We start from the raw sequence: 26,258 nt of genomic DNA, 5'->3' as shown, positions 1-26,258 counted from the left end.
CAAAACAAAGTCGTCTTATGAAAAGAATGAAAAACAAGAATGTTTCTTGGATATCATTTTTGCATTTACACTGTGCAAAAATTTTTCACCACTTTTGGGGGGTCATTTTTGGGGGTGGAGTATTTTTGAAACCCATATGCAAAAAAAGGATATGTATTTATGCACAATGAGTTCAGTTCTCTAGCAGGGAGTCAAAGGTACCTGTGTGTTTGCATTTTAAGAAATAAATGGATGTAGCCATAAATGCCGATCCTCTTAACAAGACTAACTTCGTCATTTAATAAGGGAGATTATTTCATAAATTTAAAACCAGTTAACACGTTTAAAACTTGATAAGACGAGACAATCCTGGTACGTTTCCTGTTCTCCAGTGATTAAAGCAAATCGAACGCTGGGCTAGGGGAGGTTTTCCATGGTACAAGTAATGCTGTGAATGTTTCTCCTGGTAATGCAATTAGGAAATATTGGCCCCAGCTAATGTAATTTAAACAAAACATGTTGTCCTCGTCAAACTTGTTCAAGTTGTTAAACAGGCAAAGCCTTGTCCAAAAAGTTAAAAAACAGGGGCATATAGTGTTTCCATGGAAACTCTGTTAAAATACTGATTTGTGGATATGATCATAATCAGCCCCATAATCTAATATGACTGAATTAAATGAAAAAGAATCTCAGTTATGAAGTAAGCCCCCTGTGTAAGAGTATTCTTACACATGCAGAAAACATATGGATTCTGACACTATTTTCAAACTACTTATTGGCGCAGGCATAGAGCTTTAATACTCCGGTTTTGTCTGTCAATTTTTCCCCCCTCCATTCATTGTTCATCGCTTTCATAATGCTGGGATTATGTGGGTGAGCAATAAATAAAGTCCTGATGACATTTGGAGTTTTCAATATGTATCATTGCTCCCCAAACATACCCCATATATTGCTTTCATTGTCTCTTGTGACAAGAGAAGATAACTCATAAGGTTTAACGATTTGTGGGACATTACAAGATTAAGTTTTATTAAGATAATAATTTCTTTTCTGCTAATGTGATCTTGGTAGAATTCTAACTCTGGTAGTTTCAAATGGATGCCTTTGACCTCTAGAGGAAAGGGCACTAATCCAGGAGCTGGGGTGAGTGTCCCTGGAACCCTGGGCAGAGACTTCAAGGACTTTCACTGACCTCCTAACTGCACAGTTCTGTGGGTCAGTTTGCACCTGTCTAGGCTGCAAACTGAAAAATTGGAACTACTCACCATGGGATAAACTTCAGCCTGGTGGAATGTCAAAGGCACCTGTCTTTCAGCAAACTTACTTGATTTATTTGGAATTCTGTTCCATTGTGAGATCATAGGTGGCATTTGTGGGATCAGTTTCCGTATTGCAAAAACATGTCCTCAGTCATATATGAACGTCAGATGGGTTTACTGTGTGATTGTTAACAAGAACCTGACATGACAGTCATTGATGTCTTAGCCGTGGCATCCAAGAGCATCTATAGAAAGACTTCTGTGACAGTGCAGTGACACACTAATGCACCCCTACACAAGTGTGTCAGCACATCTCATACCTCTGTGGTCCCCTGTTGTGTGGAACAGGGTCCTAAGGTCACAGCATGTCTGAGACTCACCTTTCAGGTGGAGAAATGCTAAGTAGAGTCAGACAGAGCTCAAAGATTCAGACCCTGACCCAAGGAGCAGGAACTGACTCCTCCCTAAGTTTTCCCATCCACCTCCCAGAGCAGCTGCACCTTCCAGGTGTGCACACTTTCTGATTTGGGCACAGAGAGAAATTGGCAAGGTGAGAGGTGGGTTCAGGCCAGAGTCTGATGCCGGGAGCTCGAATCTGCTGATTACCTGCTCCTATCAATGCTTCACTTTCTATTTCTAACTAATTTGTTTTTTTAACAAAGTTATAGAACAAATATATTAACATGGTTTTCAAAAATTAGATAGTACTTTAAAAGCCTACAAAGATAAAAAGCAGGCCCCTACCCAGCACTCCCCCTCCACTATCAAACCCTGGTCCCACTTCCTGTAGACAACAGCTTCTGCCATTCTTAGCATCTCTATTTCTCATTAACGAATTGAGATTACTGGGTTTTATTTATTTTTAGACATTACTTATTTACTTCTTTTAATAAGTGGGTGCTTTGTACTTTTTATACCAGCCCTTCTAGCCCTCTCTCTATTTTACCAATACAGCTGTGTATCAATTTCAGTTTTTGAATAATTAGACAGTGATTTTATTATTAGAACCATCTATATCTATTCCCTACTATGTTAAATGGAGTGCTATTGTGTGTTTCCTTTTTTTTTATGACATTTTTCCCTGGGCTGAAAAATCCCCTGTCTTTTTATTTGCTTGGTTTTCCTTCTGCTCATCACTATTTTTTTCCCATGTTTTTCATCAGATATCTCAAATGCCCAGTGTTAACTATTTTCTAAATATTCAGTGTTTCTGCCTATTTCATCATTCTTTGGAGAGACCCTGCTCTATGCACCCTCTGTCATCCCGTTGCATCCGGATAATTGCTCTCCAGGCAGGCTGGTCAGCTGGACTCCTAAGACTTCCCTTCATCCCCCCACCACCATTCCTCTGTTGTAGCCCTCTCTCCCCTAGACCCTGTCTTCCTTTTTCCTGAATTAATCCCTCATTTTGCTCACAATCATTCTCCATTGTTTTTTTTGTTTGTTTTTTTTTTTAAGAAAAGAAGATAAAATTTCTTCAGTCCTTGTAGCTCTGAGAATGTCTTAATTCACTCCTACACATGCTAATCATTTGGCTGGGTATAGGATTCTGGGCTGGAGAACACTGACCTTCAGAACTGTGAAGGCATTGCTTGATTTTCTTTTGAATTTCAGTGTTTTTGTTAAAAAGTCTGATACCTTTCTAATTCCAGACCCTTTAATACGACCAGCTTTGCCCAACTTCCATCCCAGAAGGTTTCAGAATGTACCCCTTGTCGCTAGTGGCCTGAAATTCCTTGCTGCCCTGGGTCTCCCTCATTTATCGTGCTGGACATTTTATAAGTTTCTTTGATTTAGATATGCATATCCTTCAGTTCTAGGAAATTTCCTTACATTATTTCCCCAAGTCTTATTGTTTTATTTTCTGAGAGATTTTTTTCAAACTTGTTTCTACTCTTAAATTTATTTATTTTGACTATTCTTTTAAATTTCCAAGAGTTCTTTTTTTACAAAAGCTTTTTCTTGTTCCAAGGACACAATATCTCTTTTGATCTCTCTGAATAAATTGACTAAGAGTTAGTGTCACTAACTCTTTGCTCAGCCCAATGGAATCTCAAGTTGTCTAGTTCGGTCACTCCCTTACCCACAAATGTAGGTGTGAAATGCTTCCCTATCACTCCTCTATTACATGTCTCCAGCCCCCCTTCCCTTTTCTCAAGATTACATCATGAGGATGTGGGGAATCAGACAGGGATCTGGCAGGGTTTGCAGCAAGTTACTCCCTCTGGGCAGTCAACGGACAATGCAGCCAAGCTGGTAGAGTGCCGGGGTGCTGTTAGGGTGGTGAGAGGTCCTCCCTGTTGGAATAAAGGAGGGGCTTTACCCACTGCTCTAGTTTCTTCTCCTCGCTTAGGTCCTTCACCACTCCCATTCACCCAGCTGTTTCCAAACAGCAGGAAAATTTATGCCCTGCCTCATTATCATTGAATCTAAGGTGCCATGATCAGAAGTGGAACTTCTACACACATAAAAAGCAATATACCTTGATGTACATGTACTAAAAGCCTCAAATGTCATTTCTCCCATTGATCCCCTGGGCTTGGTTGGGCACCCCTTTTTTATATTCTCATATAATCCTGTACATGTGTTTCAAAATACTCACAATGGTCACTGGTTGTGTAATATATGTGTACCTTAAGAGATTTTAAGCCCAGAAAACACATGGGCTGTACCTGTCATATTCTTTGCTGTTACCTCCAACACAGAACATGCTCAGTCGGTATCTGTTGAATGAAGAGAGGTATAAAAAGGGGAAGTAAGCAAAAGGTAGAGGCAATGTGAGGAACAGGAAAGAAGATGAAGCCTCTTAGGAATAATCCTCCCAGAGGATAATAAAAGTTGAAAGTTTGATTTAACAAAATCAGGTTGACCCGCACCAATGCCTTGCTCCAGAATTCCAAATAATGACATGTAACTTCATGGGAACCAGCTCCAAACCTAGAAGGAGCAAATAGTCTGCCCAAAACTGGAAAAATATATTGCTTTGCTCTCTTCTCCATTAAATGAAAAGAATCCAACACTTTCTTAAACACTTGAAACAAAGAGAGAGATAAAAGGTAAGAAATGCCACTTGAAAAGCTGATGCAGTTTTATAAAAAATTCCTGGGACCATTTGTCCCCAGCTGAGTTACTCATAGGGCACAGAGCTTGAGTGTGAATGACCTTTAGCTGAAATAGTAATATCTATTATTAAAAATAGTTAAGCATTGTGAAAAATTAATCCACCCGTGATTACAGTGCATTTAAGATGATTAGAGTTACCTGGAGAGCCTTAGGCAGGGAATCTGCAGTTCTTTGCTGTTGCTTGCTCTAAGCAACAACTATTCAAAGAGGATTTCAATGTTTTGTTATAGGAGCAGTGAGAGAGAGAGAGAGAGAGAGAGAGAGAGAGAGAAGAGAGAGAGAGAGAGAGAGGAAGTTCCATGCAGAACCTTTGTGATCTAAGACCTGTTGTTGGAAAGAGGACAGTAAATTGCTGACTAGCTGGCTTAGAAGGGTCAATATTAACTTTCTGAACCCTAAGAGAGGTGACTGGGGAATATTAAAATAATAAGGTTAAGTAATTATTCAGCTCTTCCCCTCATGTGCCAGAGACATGCTAGATCTAACTTATCACTGCTTTTTATAACCAAATGGAGGAGGTTAAGCCTGGATCTAAGATTGTTTTCCACCATTACTTATGTGTGCTTTCTGAGTTTTCAAATACACTAAGGAACAGAAAAGATTTCTAGATAATCTTCAAGCAGTGCTGAAGACACACCTAAAATACAGAAAACAAAAGAATAGAAAAGGTTGTGGTGTAGGACTTGCCAGAGCAGAAAGCAAAATATACCAGAATCAGGTTGAGCTACTAGAAAGCAGGGCACTTTACAGAAGTTGTCAGGCATTTTACAAAGACCTTGGCAGAAGAATATAACAAGCAAGCCACACAAAGGCAAGGTTCTATGGATATATAGATCCACAGCATCCAAATGCTGGCATCCTCAAGAGGAAGGAAGTGGTGCGTGTGGGAGCAGGCAGAAGTGGTTGGTGGTAGGTAGGTGGTGGAGAGGCAGGTGATCCTTGATCTTGGACTTCTTGTGGCTGGGGGAAAGTTAGGGAATAGACTCCTACTTGGCAAGGCCAATGCCGAGAGCCGTGTGTGTGTAGAGACTCAGCATTGCAAAGAAATCTTCCTCTGGTCAATTCCTCCCACCGTTTGCCTTGTTTGCCACTCTGCTCATCATTCGTGACCCGACCCAGGGGAAAAGAAGCTACTCTAGGTATTTCAAGTATTAAGAGTTTGAATATAGGGAACCAGAAACCTTTGTAATCACCGAAGGGTAGAGAATATGGGTTGGGAAGCATCAGTACAGATAGTTCTCAAGAACTCTCTTGGAAGCTGCTTCAAACTTCACATCTGCCAACACATCTGCCTGCAACTGCCTCCAGAGCACCATGGCCTCTATCTCTTTGCTGCCAATCTAACGCTAGCTCTCTCACCGGCTAACTCTAATCTAGAGCCACACATGGCAGGGAGGGGAGTGGGCAAGACTCTGGGAAATGCAATTCTCCCTCGTCTTCAGTGCAGGACAGGCTTTCTAAGGAGGAGGTAGCGACGTCCAGTTGAATATCATCCATCAGTACCCTCGAACTTATGACTTCATGTTACAATGGCATTCCATTTGCCCCACCCTCCTCCTACTTACCCTGGTTGTCTTGGTGAGGGGGTGAGATAGGGAGCATATTTCCTGGGAAAGATTAAGTATGGCGTGAGCCTAAGGTCCACTCCAGGTAACCTCCTGAGAGCTCATTAAGCTGAGTTATTCTCTCACTGTATCAACTCACACTCTGCCTCAGTAAAAACTGCAAAACTCTTGATAGTCATCGATGGGAAGTAATTAAAATAGTCCTGAAAGGTGAGCAACCAGGTCATTCATGGAGATGCATGTGTTTGCCTATATCATTATCCACAGTATGGTTACTGAGAGCAGTTAAAGGGCCTGTGTGTGTTCAGCTGGTCTTGGAAAAGGTACCATGTTTCCTATAAAGGTTATACCATGAGCATCAGTGTGGTCATACTGACCTGGCATCACTGCACGATGGCCATGGTTGCCTGGGGAGCCTTAGGTGGCTGGTGAGGCTCCCTTGGAAGGAGTACCAGGTCTGATTAGTGACGCTTGACATGAAGTCAGGAAGGTCAGTATGCATGCCACGGATTTGCGCTCCATGCCATTGCTGTCATCAGCAATCGTTTTTGACTGTGTGCGTGGAAGTGCTTATGTGATGGATCTCTGTACATGAGGATGAGATTCCCATCTCCTATTGGAAGGAGGCACTAACTTAGACTACAGTTGCATTTTTCAGGATGTCATCCATTGTAAGCAACAAAAAACAAACTCTGTCGCATAAGCAAAATAAGCGAATTAAAGAAAGTTCATTATTTGAATTGTTGGTGTGGGTGGAAATTCATTATTTCAAAACTAAAAAGTCCAAAGCTTCAGGTATAGTTGATCCAGGGCTCAGCTGAAGTCACCAGGATTCTTAGTCTCTTGTTTTACTTGTCTTTGTGTGGGCCTTATTCTCAAGCAGACCCTCTTCGTGCAGTGCCCCCAAGCAATCATCTGACCAGCCTGGCAAACTCAATGGAAAGAATCCTCTTACTTCCTGAAAGTTTCAGTTCCAAGTCCTGGGGCTGGCTCTCATTGGCAAAGCTTGGGTAGGTGCCCATCACTATGGCACAGGAGGATGCATTCCTATGCCTCCGCTTAGGGGGCAAACCCTACACAAACCACATGGATTGAAATTGAAGGCAGGACAGCTCCCTAAAAGAAATGGTTTGGGTGTGGGTAAGGGGGTGGGGTGGGGCTCTGCTACCCAAAAAAAAAAAGGGCATGCGTGCCCAGCTGGCAAAAGCAACAGCTGTCTGTTATTCCAGCACAGCTGGAGTTCGAATTCGTCTAAGCCATCTCTGAATCATCTCAGTCAAGTTGCTAACTTCTAGTTACTGATTTATATAATAAGTAGGTTGGGTTCAATGGTTCACTCCATCATTTCCAACTCAACTTCTGCAAATCTACCCACCTGTGCCACAGCCAAACAGACTGTACTGGGATGTGGTCCATTAGCAACATTTTCAACAAGTGGATTGGTTGCTTATTTCAGGTCTAATTGTGTTGTAAAGTGGCAAAAAGTAGTCTGAAAAATCGCCCAAATGTTGTTATTTAGGATCTCAGAAAAATTCACCCCACAGAAATGACCATCGTCTCAGCCACGGACAGGTACATCCTGTTGGAGCCTAGATTTCTTTTGTCTGCAGTCCTCTTGGAAACAGGGTCCCCGCCAAACTCATCTGGTGCTCTGTGCTCTGGGTAGAAGGAATTATTTTTACGTGGCATTATTCATGTCTAGTCTACCTGAGGGCCACCCCAAACAGTGTTTCTGTAGCTATTAAAGGCTTTATCGGGCACACTGCGTCTCTAGTAGTTTCCTTTAGGGGAAAAGAAAAAGATTCCTCTTGAAGTTTACCACCTCCAGCGGCAATTTGCTGCCCATTTCAGGGCCACATTAAGTGGTTGGCACCTGAAAAAAGGGCAGTCTTTTTCTTTTAAGTGCAGCCGGAAAATGGGAGTCATAAGTGAAAGTGGGGAACCAGGAGAAGTATTTCCATGCCGTAGAGGTAGCTTTCTTGTTTTGTTGTGAGCTGGCAAACTTCAACATGCTCAAGCAACGTTTTGTCAGATTTCTTAAATGCTGAATGTGGCACTGGCCCAAATGAATGTAGATGTTATTTTAGTGCTAGGAGAGATTTATTTTAATGTACAGATGCAGCCACTACAAAGGCCCCTTTTAATCGAATGGGGGCTCTGTTCCTGGCTCTTTTACTGTCTGCAACCCCCCTCTTCATCCTAGGGAACTGGTGTATGCTGTGAAATTGCAGAGTATTCCCTCCTTCCCTCTTCATCTCTCAAGGCAATGACATAAGTGGTGACAATAATTATAATTAAGATGCTTTGTGCAAGAAAAAGCAGTTTGCAAGGCTCCCTTCCCTTTCACAGCTTGCCTGGAATTCAAAGACAGTGCTGCTTGATAAAAGAAAACACACCAACAGCAGAGCTGACTTGCCTAGCTCCAGGCTGAGCAGAGCAGCCCCAAGAGAAGCTTTCCTTATCGAGGACCTCGATTCTCTAAGCACAGAGGAAGCCGCTCCTTTACTGCTCACCTCTGAGATGGGAAATCCAGCAGTTGAGCTGAGCCTCAGATACCAATATCTTGCACCTTGATCGAAGCCAAAATAAACGGGAAGGGAAGCACAGAGGAAGCCATGGCGACATCTGAGGTTTGGCCCAGCCAAATCTATGCTCTGAAGGCAGGATGAGAGCAGAGGAGCCACAGACAAAATCAGAGTGGGGGTAGGTGTTAGAGAAAATGGGGAATTATCACCAGACTCAGTGGCAGAGGAGAAAGTAAAGCCAGGACAGTTCTCATTCCTATTCCACCCAAGGCCCCCTATTTATAATAATTTGTAAGATTCTCTTTACTATCCTAAAATGAAATACATGGAAAATATAACCTGTTTTTCCACTTGCCAAAAAAAAAAAAAATTATAGACTACTGCAACCATAATATCAAGAAATAAAAGGAGAGTAGTTTATAGTAGGATAATATATATTTTAATGTATACATGCTTGGGTACAACTATAAGAGGAGGCAGACGGAAGTAGCCAGAAGCTTGTGTGTAATCCCTGTAAACACGGTGGCTGCTGTATAGACATCTCAACCACAAACCATGCTTCCTTGGTGATGGGATTTTCTGAAATAGTCAGGTCGCAGTCACACAAAACATACTTATCTCTCTCTTTCACAGGACTGTAGCTACATTTTTTGAAAATTCCATGTGCAAGGCATGCTTTGTATTCAGATTGAAACGGAGTTCATTCAGTTCAAGGCCTAGATACGGGTCACGCTTTCCAAGCACATCAGTATCAGGCAGAGCACCTGAAGCACTGAGGGCATGGAACCATTCTTGATTGGGGGCTGTCCCATGAAATATAGGCCTTCTAGTTATTGTGGCAAGCAAGCTACTAACTTCCAAAGCAGCCCCCTAGGGGGTGATGCAGCCTCATTGAGAATCACAGGGGAGGTGGGGGGCTGCAGGCATCTGAGTCAGGCTATGGTCTGACGTACCAGTTCCGCCAAGTCCTAGCAGCTGTGTGACCCTAGTTAAGTGACTTCATTGTCTGCATCGTATCCTTAAAATGGAGAGAACATCTTTCTCCCGAGATTGCTGAAAAGCTAAGTGGGATAATGCAAGTTGGGTGCCTGGCCCCAACCGTGCCCTGTATGTCCCCTGTGATTAGGGGCAGCTCCTGCAGCCCTGTGTGTCCTGGGCCATGTCTCCTCTATGTTACCTGCCTCCTTAGAGACAAAAGATGTCGTTTCTGCTCTGCAGTGTCCCCCATGGGCATGAGTTTCCTTTGGGCTTCAGACTCTTTTTCTAAGGAGCCGCCTTTCCTGTCTTCTTTCTTCAGAGAGTGGCAGCAAGTGTGAAGGCGGGAGGCTTTGAAAGGTGACATAAGCATCTTAAGATCTCTTTTTTGGCTTCCAGAAACTGATCAGCTCACAGAGGTTGGAAAGAAAAATGTAAACATAAAGCAAAATTTGTGAGGAAACGTAAAGCAAAATATGTAGATTTACCAGTCTCATATTAAGCAGAAATTATTCTTTTCCACAGGGATAGGCTGATTAAATACATATTCCTTTTAAGTAATTTTAGGTGACTCCTTTTAGTTCATTCATTTTTAGATATTTGTTTCTTGTGCTTCAAAGTCAGAAAGATCTGAGTTCAAATCCTAGTTCCCCCAGAGTCTCTCCCAGCTTCCAAAATGGAAATTTCTATCATGAGTCTTCCAGCTTGGCCATTCATAAATGTCCCTGTCCTCAGCTGTAAAACAGAGGGGACAATGATAATATCTGAGGATTTTACCAAATCTTCGGATTTTAAAACTCTCAGGAGAGTTGGGAATGTTCTGGGTAGTTGCGATTACACCAGATCTAACTTGCTTACCTTTGAGCAAAAAAGATGAAACATTCCACAGTGGTTTGAAGCCCCATGTTTCTGCAGGTCACATGGAATTTACAAGGAGTCCAGGCCAGCAAATGAAATTAATCTCAGGCCTCAGATAGAGGGACCTCAGCTACTTAGCAGACAGATTGGTGAGTTACAGACACACAGTGCATCAGTCTTGGAAAAACTGTGGAGACTCAGCTACAGGAAAATGGAACAGAATATGTATTATATTTGATATTGCACATATTTAATGTACATTAACTGTTCCTCTTCATGTATACATGTGACATTTATTGACTATTTACTACATGCCTGATACTGTGCTATGGTCGCAACATGCATTAGCTCACGACCATCCTCCAAGGTGTGCACGACTCCTGTCCCATTGTGCAGATGAGGGAACTGAGTGGGAGGGCACACTGCCTGTATATGAGACAGGCAGGACTCGGACCCAAGTTTGTTTGACATTTTTCAATCTAGGCATAAGTGTAAGGAAACAGACACAGATGACAACGAAGAAACTGCTAAAATTGTGGGGCTTCATGACATTGCTAAGGCTTCTCACCTATAGAGATGATACTCTTGAAATTCCCCACCCCTAGCACAGACAGCACTGGGCCAAGATCATGGGGCACTGCTGATGACCCCAATGCATGGCAGGCAGATGACCGTGTTATGGGTAGAGAAGAGATACTGGTCATTATGATGGGACCCTCAAAGGACCCCCATAATCCTTTCCATTTGAAGGCTTTTGTCCATGTTGAAAGGTCTAGTTTCCACCAAGCAGGAGAGGAGTTAATGTTAAACCTTTGTATCCATTGCTCCCTCGGCCTGTGAAGAAAACCGTTGGGACACTGAAGGCAGCCTCCGGGATCTGCCTGTACAGCCATTACAGCAGATTCTGAATTACTCTAAGTGGAGGGTGGTGGCACTCAGTCCCCACAGCCCTGGGTGCTGTCCCAGGATTGGCCTTGAGTGGACCTAGGAGATGGCGTCTGATTGGACTCCTAAGGTTGCCCACTTTCGTTAAATGCTCCATTGTTTCTGTTCTTGGTTCACGAACGGGAAAAGGGCTACAAATTTCAGTCCACACATTTCAAGTGAATGATCAATGCAGCTTTATTTGAACTAAAATTAATTTATAGCAGAAGTCTCAATTATTCTGGCGGGAGAGAAATTTCAGTGAATCTAGTGTCTCTCTTCTCTTTCCCCAGGGCCCACCTGAGCTGAAGGGTGGGAGGAGGCATTTAATCATCTAATCATGCAGGCATTTCCTGAGTCACCTGGTCCCCTCTAGTCCTCTGTCATCAGTCCATGTACAGGCCAGTGGGCAGCTCTCTGTGCCACACTGACAAGCCTGCAGGGAGCCTTCGCTGGTGTGTCTGCCTGTGGCCTCTGCAAAGCCATCTGTTCCCACCAGTAGCGGGGCTAGAAGAGGCTAAGTAAGCTCCAGTGTCCTGCCACTTCCTGCTGGAGCGAGGAGCTGTTTTGGGGAGTACGACTCTCAGCTCTGAGAGCCCCTACATCCACCCTGACCTTGGGGTTAGACCCAGGGTAAAAGCAGGAAGGTGAACACCTGCAGGTTTTTCCCTAGGCCTTCTGTGACCTTGGCTTCCCTGGATTCTCTTCTTTTTCCAATCAGATCGTCTTTCCTGTGTAGTCTTTTGAGGGGGCTGGAGGCTGGGTGAAGAGAGAACTGGCCCAGGCAGTTCCCCAATTATCCTTATAGCCCTGAGATTCCTGGGGGCCTTGGCTTTTGAGACTCAAAAATCCAGAATTTATGCCTTTGTTCCCTGAGTTGCTCTGTGCCCTCCCTTCCCTGAGGCCGTAAGCATGGAATGCTTTAGCTGAGGGAATGGACAATAGCCAGGGGGTGACAGGAAATTCTGGGAAGAATGTTGGTAACAACCCTGTTTCAAGCTGTTATTTCTCAAAAGAAGCACGAGAGGCAACTGATTAACTGCCTAGTGCCTGGAATACAGTGCACTTACTTCTTCATTCATTCAGTTTTTATTGAAAGCCAACTGGGCATGGAGGAGCTTTTGTGGAAAGGATAAAGGTCTGAGTTGAGGGACATTGAGGCCAGGCAGCCTGGCTCACCAAAGAGGCCTCTGTCTACACAGAGTGCTCTTGGGTGTAGCCCTTGCAGAGAAGGATTTGGACTTCACTGCCAAATCAGAAAAAGAAGCGCCTGCCTCACCCCCATAGCCCACCCATGCACAGGGACCTGACCAGTGCAGCCTGTTCGGGAACCCAGATGAGAGACTCAGGTGTTGCCAAGCACGTGTCTGGGAGCAATGACTTAATCACAGAAGATGGCTTTTCCATCCTCAATATCTGCCTGAGTAAATTATAGGACGAAACTGGTATCCTTCACTCCAAGGCTGATTCCCAAATATTCCAAGCTCCTGAGATTCTAAGAGGTTGAAGAAAAAAAAGTGCTTGATTATTCCAAAATGCCGTCTGCCCCTCTCATTAGTACTTCTCCATTCCCTTCTCCCTCCCTGCTCATAATCACCTCATGCGCAGCTGTTCTGGGAGGATCTGCCTTGGGCCAGGTCTACCTTAGCCGGACACATCTGCCACCCAGGTGTTTGACTTCGGAATGGGTCTCTAGATGATGGCCAGAGGGAACCAGGCCCAGTGGCATGCTGGACTTGCCTTAGCAAGCTGCCTTGCTACTCTCAAGCATATGGTCTCACCTTGCCTATTTCTGCCATTGTCTTTCCTGTGGTCCGTTGAAATGGAGACACTGGGTAGAGGTTGGGAATGATGGTCTTGTTGACCCATCATCAAGAGGGCAATCCTGCCTGTGACGAGCTATCCCCAGAATGGTCACTGGTCTTTGTTTAAAATTCTGCCTTAGGTGCTGGTCGTTGTCTTATAAAGACCAGGGAAATGCAGCTTCTTCACTTGCATCAGCCTTGTAGATGGTCTTGGGGTTCTCAGACTCTCCAGGCTCATTCCCACCATGGGATTTTACATGTGACCTAAAATACTCTCTTCACCCTCCCTCTTCACCTGGTCACTAGATCCTCATGAATTCCTACTCATCCTACATGTCCTGCCTCTTTATTGAATACTTCCCTAACTCTACCTCCAGAGAAGGCAATGTGTTCTCGAGTCATCTCAAGGTAATGGCCCAATCACCTAAACAAATTGCTCATCATTTTCTGGAAAAGACAGAACCAATTTGAATATTCCAATAATTGGTATACATATTCTGGATTATTTAAATAGAGAATGGTGTGTGACTTGTCCTGAAACCTCCATCCTGCATTTTATCTGACCATAAAAACACGGGAAGCTTGATAGAACTCACAGTTGTGGAAACTTCTTTGGCTTCGCTACATGAGGTGAAAACAAGGCTGAAGATCACTTCCTAGAAGGGAGACTTTAGGCCTGTAACTTACTTCTCTGGTCCTTAATCTTACATATATAGTGTGGCTGAGGGTACTGCCTACATTGCACAGTGTTACAAGGGTTGGTTATAAAGTATCTGAAGCTTCTAGAAGGTACTTGGCACATAGTAGGGAGTTTTAAAAATGGTATAATTAGTATTAGTATTGATGCTGCTTTTATTATGTGATATATAATTCCTATGACCCGATTTATAAAATAATTTTTATCATGTAATATGTCATGCAATTCTGAGATGTATCTTGTGAGCAGGGACACATGCTTCATGAAATAATTCATTTGCAAGCCAAATCAAAACATGTTGAAGTGACAAGAGACTTGAAGTCGGGGGGATGGGCAGTATCTGGCAAAGTGTAGATTGATGTACCAATGCCAAAACTCAGGGTTTCAGGCTTCACTCAGTCAGACCACGCCTCTCCATCCCATCCCCCAGGCCCTTGCTCTGTGGAAGTCTGTTACTTCTCACCTGATTGTGTGAACACTCCCACCTCCCCACCAGTCCCCCTCACACACAGCATGCAACCCACCACTTTTACCTGCAGATATTTCCAAAGCTCAGATCTGTTCACGTCTCACATTCATTCCTTGCTGAGAACTTTTTCGTGGCTCTCCATTTCCCTCAGGACAGAGCCCAGGCCTCTTGGATGGCAAAGATAGGTCTTCTGAGAAAGAAAGCTGTCTAAGAATAGCTGACATCCCCATCAGTACAGCATCCAGCCTCCAGTCATTCCTTCGACATGTATTCACAAGTGCCTACCTGAACTGGGCGCTTTTCTAGGTACAGGGAATACAGGTATAAACAAACAGCCTCTGACCTCAAGGAAATTACCTCTAGCCAGATGGGAATGAAACACAATAAATAATATATAACATAATTTAATGTTTTAATGTCAAATAGTGATAAATGCTTTGAAGAAAAATAAAGCAGTTTTGACTCTTGATAAGAAGATCATCAGAATATTTGGTAGACCAAGCAAAGTGGTTTATTCCCTACTATAGTGAGGGAAAACAGCACCTTCACAGGGTCTTAGTAGTGAGGGTCCCAGAAAGGGAAGGCCAAGCAGGGATTGATAGGGTTCTGGGGTCTGGGCAGTTCTCTCGGTTTGGGGATCTGATTGAGATTTGGCTCCTTGAAGAATAGTGGATCTCTCAAGTCTTGATAAATCAGTAATTGTTTGATAAGTGAGTGGTTCTCTTAGCTGAGCCATTTCCTGTCCTAAGCACCCTTGTTCAGACAAATTGATTTGGGAGAAACTTCTCAAGTAAATCATGAAGTATTTTTACTCATTTATAGTCTTATCTTTCTAGGCATGAATTCTCTAACATATAGTAAACTCACATTGATGGAGGCAGCCTTGGTTGGCAGTCCTGATATTTAGCTGTGGAACACAAGCTATCTCGGGGCTCGCAGAGCTAAGTATGAGACAGAGGTCGTTGCCTGGGGTGTGCCATTTGACCCTCAGTTGCCAGGTTTAGCAAATTAGAAGTATTTTATCTGATAACCCTATTGGAGTGTGGTAATTTTTCAATGATATATATCTATAGATATAGATATAGATAATCATCTATGTGTTCAGCTTCTCCTGTGGCATCAGAATAACTTGTAGTGTCCAAACCATATTCCCACAAGACATGAACTGAGCTGCGCTGAGCTGCTCCCTTCATACCAGCACAGAGTAGTCTCTCATTCACCACAGCTCCCACCCAGCACTGAAGGGATGTGAGTTTGGGGGCTCTGGAATTGACTCAGGCTCCCTCAGATGAGCTGAGTGTGCTTGGTTAAGTCCCTTTCCTTCTCTGTGCCCTGGAACATGACTGTTGAATCAGAGGAGCTGGGCACATCCCTCCAGCCTCATGAACCACCCACGTGGATATTTTAGTGCTGCTTGGGATTAAATTCTGTCACAAACATCCAGTTCAGAGGTGTTTGGCAAATACACGTAACCATTCTATTATGGGTTTTGAAATGTTTGGAAATCTGACCCTTGATTTTGTTATAATCTCTTTGGTAACTGTTATTAGGTGGTGACCTAATAAGAAATTATTAGCTGGGGAGCTGTAATTTGGAAGTTTATAATTTTCTTAATGGACATTGATTTGTGTAACCCTGATTAAAATACAATGACGGCTGAGGCTTGAATGTTTTATTATGAAAGGTTGAAAGGATGGCAATTGACTCTAAAAATGTATTAGCTTGAAAACTTTATTGAAATAATATTATTTGAAGGGTTTCGTGAGCATAAAATGATCTGACAAAAACTTTTCGATGCCAGCCCCACTGGCCTCAGAAAGCTGAGGGAATATAGGTTTCTTCGGATGAAGTCTGGAAAAATGCTTCCAGATTAGCTCAGGGGTGAAAAGAAAATTGTTATTCCATTCCACGGCCCAGCTAATTCTTTTCAACATTGATTCTGTCAAATAATTAGAACCCAAATGGAGGAAACATTATAATTGTCATTTATTATACTTCACCAAAGTTGACTGCTCCCAAGGAGCTCTGACGGGACAAAAACAAAGTGATTATGAAAGAAAAGTGTAGGCAAATGGATCAGGCCTTCTGACATTCATTCCCAGAAGACAGTACCAGACAGCGGGTGGGGATGGTTTCAGATTAAAATAGGCCTCCACAACTATGAGCCTTCAAAGAAAATCTTCTGCTATTGCGTTGTCAGTCGAGTGATAATGAGTCCCGTTTCCCATCCCTCTCTCTCACCACAGACATATATCATATAGCTCTTTGTTACTTAAAAGCACATATAAGAAAGATTACCACTACCCCCTACCCCCTAATACCACAGGGAATACTTCAGAAGTGAAATATGCAATCGGTTAAGGGGTTATATTTAAAATACTTCCTCCCTTTTTATAACCGTATTTCTTCGCTTGGCATAGGCTAAAATATGAGGTGAGTCTGCTGCTGCGAGAATTTTTTTTCCCCCTAATTTTTGAAATAATACCATATCTTGGAGATTAATGTTCGGGCTTGACCAAGATTATAATAAACGAATATTACTTTGATCTGAATATTTTTCAAAAGGTTATTGCTGATCATTCTCCCTCCCCTATAATCTTTTAAGAAAGCCTTCGGGCTTGCCGGTCTGACACCCAGAGGGACGTGAGTGCAGCTGCCTTTTCTTCCCCCTCATCTTCACGAGGATACTCTGTTCTCCGTTTCGCCCAAATTAGTCCCAGGATTTCAGTTGTCTTTTTTTGTCCAACATTCCATCATGCAATTCATTAAAATCTTCACATGAAATATTTAACAGATGAGCTATGTCATAATTCACATTACAGTTTTAAATTGTTATTCATGTGGTAAGTCATTTATCCTGGACATTAGCAGACCTCTCGAGTGGGCTCGTATTTGATGTAAGGAAGGTTAGAGTTCTTCTCCTCAACACTCCAGAACAGTGGCCTTATTCCAAACCCCCAGTTAATCGTGAAATATTCCAAAAAAGTGACATCCAGATGCATTGTTAGTTCTACTTGCAATTAACTGTTTTGAAAACAAACAGAAGAAACATTTAAACAAATGTGGCTTGGCTAACAGCTATTACAGTTGACCGTTAATTAAGGCAAGTTGGAATCTAAATATGCCAGGCCTTGTTACTATCACTGCCAGCAGTCTTTGCCATTGTGGACAAAGGAATGGAAATTCAGAGACCCTGTCAAAGGCGGGCTGAGGACAGGGTGGGAGACATTACCCCAGCCCTGCAAAGATAGCCACCACTCTGCTTGAGAAATATGACTGCTAAAGAGCTCCTTTTCTGCATGAGAAAAGGCATGGCCAGTATTTCTTTGTAGAATTCGGGTTTTAAGAAAACTTGTTCCACTCCTCAGTGATGAAATACAGAGGAAAGCCTTAACAGGTATTTTATTTATTAACTTATTATAGTTTTATTTTTTCTAATAAAGATACAGTTTTCTACCCCATCCCTTCCCGTGGATTGGAATCTATTAGAAAAAAACACTCCTGTTTGTGGGCTAAGCCAGCTCAGGGCAGCTCTGGAATCTGTTTCTCTGCCTGTGTACTGAAACGAAATAATTGTCCGCATGCTGCCAGCAGTAGCCAGTCAGTTGAGAAGCTTTGTGCCCAGGTAGCCTGGCTGATGAACACATGGAGCTGATGGTGCCAGTATTGGGACACTAACTCTCTTGATTTTCTATGCTGGCCTGTCTAGCCTTGTCCTGAGTGTGCATAAATGATCACAATTTCAGAAGGGGTGAGCGATAGAGTTTGAAAGGTGGAACGCACCTTTCATTAATCCTGGAGGGGAAATAATCCATTCTAAAAGCTTGCTCAGCTGAAACAACCCTCTTCCATTTTCTGCTTCACTTTGCCAGTGTTCACATTGTCTTTTTTCTCCTCCTTTGGTATCATAATTTTGTAGAGTGTTTACCCACCAATATTATACCCTAAAGAACATCGCTAGCAGTGGACAGAATGGATGATCATGGATGAATTTTCTGTTCAGTCTCAATACATTGGCATGAGTTGTGTACTTGGTAAAAGACAAGAATAACGGATAAACATTCTAGGAACAAATTGTAACATGATGCTGACAACACTATCAAGCCTTTAGAGTGTTCATTTTACACAAATCCCACAAAAGTTCTAGTTAGAAACTAATGCCAGTGTGATTCTCTTTGTAAACACAGAGAGGTGAAGTGATGGACCCAAGAGCGCACTGCAGTAGTCATAGAAATGGGGTTCACACCAGTTTTCCTGGTGAAAAATTTCCTGGTTATAATTCATTGATGGCGGCAGGACTGCTCTCCGGTCTCCTGGACAGCTCTCCATGTGTATGTGAATGTAGCGTATGGCTGGAGGGCCAGGCAAATAGAAGGGGGGGGTGTTCGCGTGAGCTTGCCTGCCAGGCGTGGTGAGCACTATTTTACTACAAACCGGATTTGTGCTCCTAGGGGTATGTTGCAACTGTAGGCCAAGCCCCAGAAAATTATTTCTAAATGAATACAATATGAAAAAGTTATTTTATTTCTAATTTTACATGTAACATTGTTCTTCGGTGAGTCTCGGATTACACTTGAATGCATGTCTATTAACCTGATATGAGATGTATGCATGATTTCATCTTGAATGCATTTGAATATAATAGCACTGGAAATGTAATTTGTATTCTCAAATTTTCTAAAGCAAAATAAATAAATCTTGGGGGTGGTAGCCATATTGAGCATATTGCATTGATTTCTTTGGGTTTCTTTCAAACTAATTACCAACTTCCCCTTGCAAATCCAGGTCTTCTCACACTGGCAGTTCTAGCCGATCTAAATCCTCAAACCTAAGTCATTCTTCTTTCTTCTACCTCCAGGGACTAGGTAGCATGGACAGGTCTCTGGAGAACTTTACCTTTGATCCTTAAGGAATTCCAGTGTCCACCTCTTCGTGACCCCCTCCTATTATCACTGATCACTGTCCAACAGAACTCTTTGCTGTGGTGGAATGTTCTAGATCTGTGTGGTGCGGTGGAGAAGCCACTAGCCCCATGTGGCTATTGAGCACTTAAAATGTGACTATTGCAACTCAAAGACCAAATTATTAATTTTATTTCATTTAATTCAAGTAGCCACATGTAGCTAGTGGCCACCAATCTGGACAGCACAGGGCCAGAACATTTGAGGTCAGCTCTCTGTCCCAATTCAAGTGCACAAATCACTGATATTCTGTAAAGAAAATGGTCCGTATGTTTTGGTGCTTGGATGATGCTCTGTGCTCGTCTCCATCAGCCCTGAGAATGCTGAAGTGCAGTCCTTTCTTCGGTGATTTGACTGCCTTCTCCAGACCTCCATGCTGACCGTTGCATCCCCCGCATCTCCATCTCAATACACCAACCACCTAGCATGTGCCAGGTTTCTGATAAACATGGGAGGAATAGAGAGGAGCAAAAAGGGAGGAAGGAAGTTAGGAAGTTGGAGAAAAAAAAGAAGTCTGGAGTTAGATACTCAGTGGAAGGTCTGTGGTCCGTATCGCTGTACTGAAAATCTGTGCTTGAGCCCTTGCGAGTATCTAGTTGAGTCACAGGAATAGTAACCTGAGTAACCAAAAGAGATGTCAGTGCTCCCGGTGCCTGAATGTTTCATGTAAAAGACACTGGGGCTCTTTGGGAAGACGACTGTCTTAACAATGATTCTGCTATTTTGCTGGTTTCCAAAGACCATTGTAGTGTCTTGGAGTCACTGTCCTAAGAGGCTCACCCAATATGTTTTGGCACTTTGGGAAGGATCTCAGGGGTCTGTTCTGCTCATGCAAGGTGCTCCTGTGTTCTAAGATGTGGAAAAGAGACTCTGCCTCTATCCTCGGGGCAAAGGTTCCTAGCAGGGAGCCCGGGAGCATCCGTAATCAGTGGAAGTGAGAGGCACCACCAACTCCGGGACAAATGTGTTGATGATTCTCTGGACTGTCTAAGCAATTTCAAACCCAGGAATGGTGTTTTTCCTTTTTGGATTCTCTTTGGGACTTGGGTTTCACTAAAGAACTTTCTGTCTTTGTTTTTCTTATTAAATTAGCAAATCGACTTGAATCAGAATATACTGTTATGGCTTGAAATGTTGTTGAAAGAGCAAAATAGACGGGCATGACAAATATCTTCAGGTTCATTTTGGAACATGTTGGGGGAGGGAAAGAGTGGGACGTGCTGAAATAATAATGTTTTTTTTTTTCCTGATAAAAGTTGAAAAAAGAAAAAAAAATGTGGAACAAAACAAAGAAAACTAGTGAGAAGAAGATAAATTTCTGTTTGTGGAACCTCATATATATTTTCCTGAGTAGAGCTGGCTATGTTGTTCTGAAGCATTTTTGTTTGTTTGTAGGGGTGGAAGTACGTTATTCTGGCTTTGTGAGAGTGTGTGTGTGTGTGTGTGTGTTATTGTGTGTGTGTGTGTGTGTGTTTCACTTTACATCACGTTCATGCTTAAGAGATAATTAGCCAAATGTCTCCATTGGCTGTGACTGCCAAAAAACTCATCTCTTTCTCCTCCTCTCCCACTGACTGGACCATTTCTCTAGTACTCTTTCATTGTGGACTTTCTAAACTATAAATCTGAGGTCCTGACACTTCTCTACTTAAAGATCTTAAATGGCTCCTCAGACTCTACGGCAAGTTAGCAAACTTTTTCTATAAAGGGCCACATACTAAGGATTTTAGCCTCTGTGGGCCATTTGGTCTCTGTTGCAACTACTTAACTCTGCTTTTGTATCATAGACAGTATGTAAACAAATGAGAGTGTTCCCATAAAACTCCATTTACAAACAAAGGCTGGATTTGGCCTTAGAGCCAACCCCAGGCCTCCAGGGTACTCTTCAGGTGTCTTGGCTTGACATTCAAGAACTTTTGCCATTTGACCTCAGTCTGCATAGCCACCTCCCTGACTCCCGTTCTGTCAAGCCTCAGAGGATACGGTGGTCTAAAAAAGGTTTCATCCTTTCGCTTGGGCTGTTTCTGCACTTGGATTACCATTGTTTCTCTGTTCTAACTTTTTCTACCTATCAGATCTCCATGCCTTACCTTACACAAAGCTCTCACCAGTTCCCCTAGGCCAAGTCCACCCCACATTCTGTGCTCCACACTTCTCTGTTTATGCCTCTGATGTCCTCTTTACCTTGTCCCTACTCCTCACCTGGACTAGGAAGAAGCGTGTGCTCTCACTCCCCTTGGAATCCAGCTTGGAGCTCTGCTTGGAAAAAGCCAGAGAACAAATGTTCACTAAGTTGACCTACCAGTTGGCTTGTGAATCTCCTAATCATAAAGAAGTATAGTCATTTATAGGTGAAAATACTACAAACGCAGACATGTTGTAGGAAGTCAGAGGTCAGAGGTTCTAGAGAGGATACGGGGGTCAGTGGGCAAAAACATAGCCAGGTCAAAACCGAGATGACCCACGGCAGTCAGGACTGCATGCAAGCTCTCTGGCACCAACCTCATGGTCCAGACAAGGGAGTTGGTAAGGAGAAAGGGAAGCGGTGTCTAGTTTAGGGCATCAGAGACCAGGGAGAGGATGCAGCCTGTTGGAGTGAGATCAGAGAGAAGCAGCCCGCATGATTAATGGGATGGAGGGACTGACTCATGAGGAAAGATTAAAGCGGTCTGAGGAGCTGGGGTACAGCCTGAAAGGGGCAGATGATAGCAGGCTGCAAGTATGTGAGATGGATAAACACCCAGGAGGGAGCAACTAACTTCATTAGGGAGGTGAAAACAGGGCTCCACCACAGAAGGGGAGGGGTGCTCAGAAAGGGCATGGGTCACCGATGGAGGAACTCAGTAAATGATAGATAGGCCGGGACAGCTCTGGGCTGCTAGCACTAGAAACACCATGGAAAGGTCACCATGAGGTAACTCTTTCAGAGACCCCTCTGCTTTTATCCTGAAGGTCTCAAAGCCTGCCGTGGCTGCTGGCGTTGGCCCTGAGAGGTGGCCTCAGAAATACTCTCTGACTGCCAGCCTGGAGAGTGATGCAGAAGGGAGTTGCAGAGCGAGATGAATAGAGGAAGAGAGAAAAACTTATTCTTCACTCTCCTCTTAGATACCAGTGATTGGATGTCCAGACAGTTTTGAGGCCCTCTGCTCTGAAGCCAGCTTTCTCCTGCCCTCCCTGTCTTTGGGAAAACCAGAGATATTCATCCCAAGCCCTTTCTTGAGAGCACAGGGCCTGCTCTCACCTCTGCCTGCAGGCGGATCTGAGAAAACCCAGCCTGCACTCTGGTTCACAGCTTCTTTAATTGGCTCATCCCAACAGGGACAAGGCCTGTCAAACATTTTAGAAGACTAGATTCACTTGAAACTGCAGGAAACAGCCCTCAGGCTCCAAAATCAGCTTCCTTCAGGTATTCTCTGATATTTCCTCCAGGGCTGGGCAGAGCAGCCCAGGTCGTGGTCTGACAAAGTAGCCCACATCATGGTAGGTCCTTGATAGCCATTTCACTAAGGCCTATAGAGCAGCTGTGCTGGACTCTGGGTGCACATTCAGGTCACCTAGGTGCTTTTCTTAAACCACCCATTCCTAGATGCCACTCCCAGAAATTCTGATTTAACTGGTTTTAGTGTGGAGGGAGAAGGCACACAGGCTCTCACCAATTCTCCTAGGCCAAGGCTGCCCCACCCTCTGTGCTCCACACTTCCCTGTTTGTGCCTCTGATGGCTTCTTTACCTTGTTCCTACTCCCTGCCTAGACTCAGAGGAAGCGTGTGCTCTCACTCCTCTCGGTACCCAGCTCGGAGCTCTGCTTGGAGAAAGCCACTGAACCACGTGGTCATGAAGTTGACCCACCAATTGGCTTGTGAATCTCCTAATCACTAAACTTTTTCTTAAAAGTTTCCAGGTTATTCTAATGTGTTGAGAACTGCTACTGAAAAACTTTTACTTGGGTATCCTTATAATTCATATTAATGTTACTCCTTCATGTTTCTCTCTAACTACTGACTATAATATCATCTGAATGGTTTTTTAGAAAGCAAGCATTTACTAATGAATCACTCGTATGCTTGGCACCTTGCTGGGGTCAGGGATCCGGTGGGGAGCATGAACAGGTCCCTGCCCTTGGGGAGCTTATGGTCCATAGGGTGGAGGACACTTAAGACAAAGCAGGATGGAGCCAGAGTGCTGAAATGGCTCGTCTCAGAGACTTCCCATTCTGCATACTGCAGCTTGGCTTAGCTCTAGTCTTATCTTAGAATCCGACATTCTAAGTACATAGATAGAGGGTGACTCTCTGCAAGTGTACAGACCCCAGTCAACCTTGAGTCTCAGGGCTTAACTTCAACAATGTCTTTAGGAGGTAGGAATGCACTGGATAGTTATAAGGATGATAGCTCAAGACCTTCATGAATCTTCAAGTTCCTGAAGCCAACACAGCAGTGATTACCCAAATGGGGGAGTCTAACATGGTGGCATGCAAGATTTTAAGAGCATCGAGTGAACTTTTCTTTGTAATTGTGTATGTCTTTTGATACATATTATTACTTAGATTGAAGGTACGTTAAGCACTTAAATAAAAGGGGAAAAGTGTGGAAAGATAAATAACAGTACTGGTGGTATATAGATAGGGCAAAAATGGGAGAGGTTGTATGCAATGGACTAAAGTTTGCGAAACTGCTCTAGGGTAAGTGGTGTCCCACAGGAAGTCCAGTGTTTCCAGCACAGTCTCACTCTTTCTTTTCAAAATCCTCTAAAGTTTTCTCACCATCTGACAAGTTTTCTGCCCTGACTAGAGCACTTTCTGAAATGGTTTCAATAGTTACGTTGTCTTGGCTTCATAGAGAGAAATGTTGTGAGCTTGTTCTTGTCACAGCTCTGAAGATCTACCAAATTCTGCTTCCCGAAGTTCAGGCACTTTCTTAAATTCTTCCCTTACTGCATGTTTTTTTCACTAGAACTGGCATTCACTGTTGTCTTAGGGAGCTTTCCATAGACAAACAGAATTGCATAATTCCCTCAGAGTTCCTGGGGAAAGAAGGTCTTTGAGATGTGAAAACTAGGAGCCAGTTAAAACTAAGTCACATCATAGCAAAGTGGCTCACTTCTAAATGCCAGCTTCGTGACAAGCACTTTTCAAATTTTATATCTCATGAACACATGTATAGTGTACATTTTAGAAATGCAAGTTTCCAGAAAGGAACTCTGACGAAACAGTGATCTTCTGAATATCTTTTTTTTTTTTTAATTCCTGTTTTTAGCTTGTGTTGGGAAGGGAGGTAAACCACAATTGTATAAATTTTAGAAATACTCAAGTAACACGTCTCTAAGCTAAAGAACCATCTGCTCTATTCTCAGTTTGCTCGATACCAAGAGTTCTGTGAGTACAGGTAAACTCAAGAATTCTTTACCTTAAAAAAAAAAAAAGCCTTAGTTGTATGCATCACTGTAAATTTCGTTTTTACAAGTTCTTATCTGATATGCTTATATCAGCTTCTTGCCATGACAGATAATTTTCTATGATAATCGTAAAAAAATATGTGTAACAGGATCTCTAATGCCTTGTTTTATTTATAATGTCTCCCAGCCGTAGGCATTCAGATGAAACTTGAATTTTTCCAAAGGAAGTTCTGGACTGCCAGCAGACAGGTAAGTTATAATCAGCATATCGAAGCATTAGCAGCACTGTTATTATACAGGTGTTCACATTTGGGTACCTGGAGCCTAAAAGTACCAGATTTCCGATGAATGTTTGTAAAATGAACTGCTGGCTGCTCAGATTACCTTTCGTTTTACTGCAAAATAAAGAGCTGTCAGCATATTAGACACCACATGCTAGAAAAGCAGGTAATTTGCTCCTATAAACAGTTTTAATTGTGAGATCAAGATAATGATCTTCCAAAGGAGAAATTTTTCTTTTAAATATTGGGGACTTCTGTGACTTTTCATAGTGACTTCTATCCTTGAGATGCCTGGTTATTTATTTGTGAATCTCCTTGTCACGCTCTGAAGGCTTTCGCATCACTAGATTTGACCATGCATGCATCTGCCTCCCCTGGCCATGCCCAAGAGGCTCCTCTGCCGTAGAGAATCTTGGGCATTTTCTTTCCAGATACTATGTTCTCTGTACTAAGTCATGTCAGTGGTATTTGTTCAGTAATTTCAGCAGAAATGGCAACACATAAGTTGCCTCCATTCTAAATGTTGGAATGATATATCGTTTCTTAAATAAAGATACTTTAGGAAACTCTATACTAAGCACACAGAGAGCAGTTGTTTTAACAAAAAAAAATCACTGGTGATTAATTAACTTAAAAAATAAATAATTACATAAATGTATTGCTTATAAATAAATTAAAATAGACAACATAAATTAAAATGAAAAAGAGCCATGCTTCCCCCCACCCCAAAAAAATTGTCTTTTATATTATTATTTGGAATTGGCATTGTTCCTAGCAATGGCAGGCAAGACTCATCTTGGAGCGTTCCCTATAGATGAAATTGGTATTTGCATAACAGGCAAGAACTTCTATAGCTTGTCCTTAAGTAAATAAGTGGCAGCCATAGCCAGCCCTGGGATGTCCAAGTAACATGTTTTCTCATGCTTTCTTCCCACCCACAGTGTGCTTCTCTGGATGGCAAGTGCTCCATCAGCTGCGATGATGAGGTAAGAAGGCCTCCTGGGCCTGCTTCTGTCCTGGTCAACGGGAGGTGACAGAGGGTACCATCTCACAGAGGAAATGCCGCTATAAATAGCCAGGTCTGACAGATTGCTCTGGACCAACTCCCGAAACTCAAGGGTATTTGCTTTGTTTCTTTTTTTCTTTCTTCTCCCAATCAGACAATTTATGAGAGCTGGAGAAATGTGCTTTTAATGTCCTGTGGACAGCACTATTGGAATTTTGGCATTTTATAGAAAAAAAAAGTGACTTCCACTTGAAGCTCACGTGACAGTTCTCAAAGCTTTCCCCCATGTGTTATCTCTTTATCCTCATAACAACCCCGTGAAACGGATAGGAATAGTTATCCCGTTTCGCAGAGGGAGAAACTGAGGATCAGAGAAATGAAGTGATTTGCTTAATTTCATGTATGAAGTGAGCTGGCAATCTAGGAGTTAAAAACACA

General features: G+C 42.9%; 1 protein-coding gene across 4 annotated transcripts in view; it reads left to right on the top strand.

Moving 5' to 3' along the window:
- Positions 1-26,258, top strand: part of CACNA2D3 (calcium voltage-gated channel auxiliary subunit alpha2delta 3) — a 793,860-nt gene that overhangs the window by 682,592 nt on the left and 85,010 nt on the right. For all 4 annotated transcript variants that reach the window (XM_039867421.1, XM_039867422.1, XM_039867424.1 and 1 more), the window contains 2 exons: positions 24,721-24,782; positions 25,756-25,800. In XM_039867421.1, coding sequence (XP_039723355.1) covers positions 24,721-24,782; positions 25,756-25,800 — 107 coding nt within the window. The remainder of the gene's footprint in view (positions 1-24,720; positions 24,783-25,755; positions 25,801-26,258) is intronic.

Source organism: Pteropus medius, unplaced genomic scaffold (genome assembly GCF_902729225.1).
Source record: "Pteropus medius unplaced genomic scaffold, Ma_sr-lr_union100, whole genome shotgun sequence".
NCBI classification, from domain to species: Eukaryota; Metazoa; Chordata; class Mammalia; order Chiroptera; family Pteropodidae; genus Pteropus; species Pteropus medius.
This window is presented reverse-complemented; position numbering and strand designations above follow the sequence as displayed.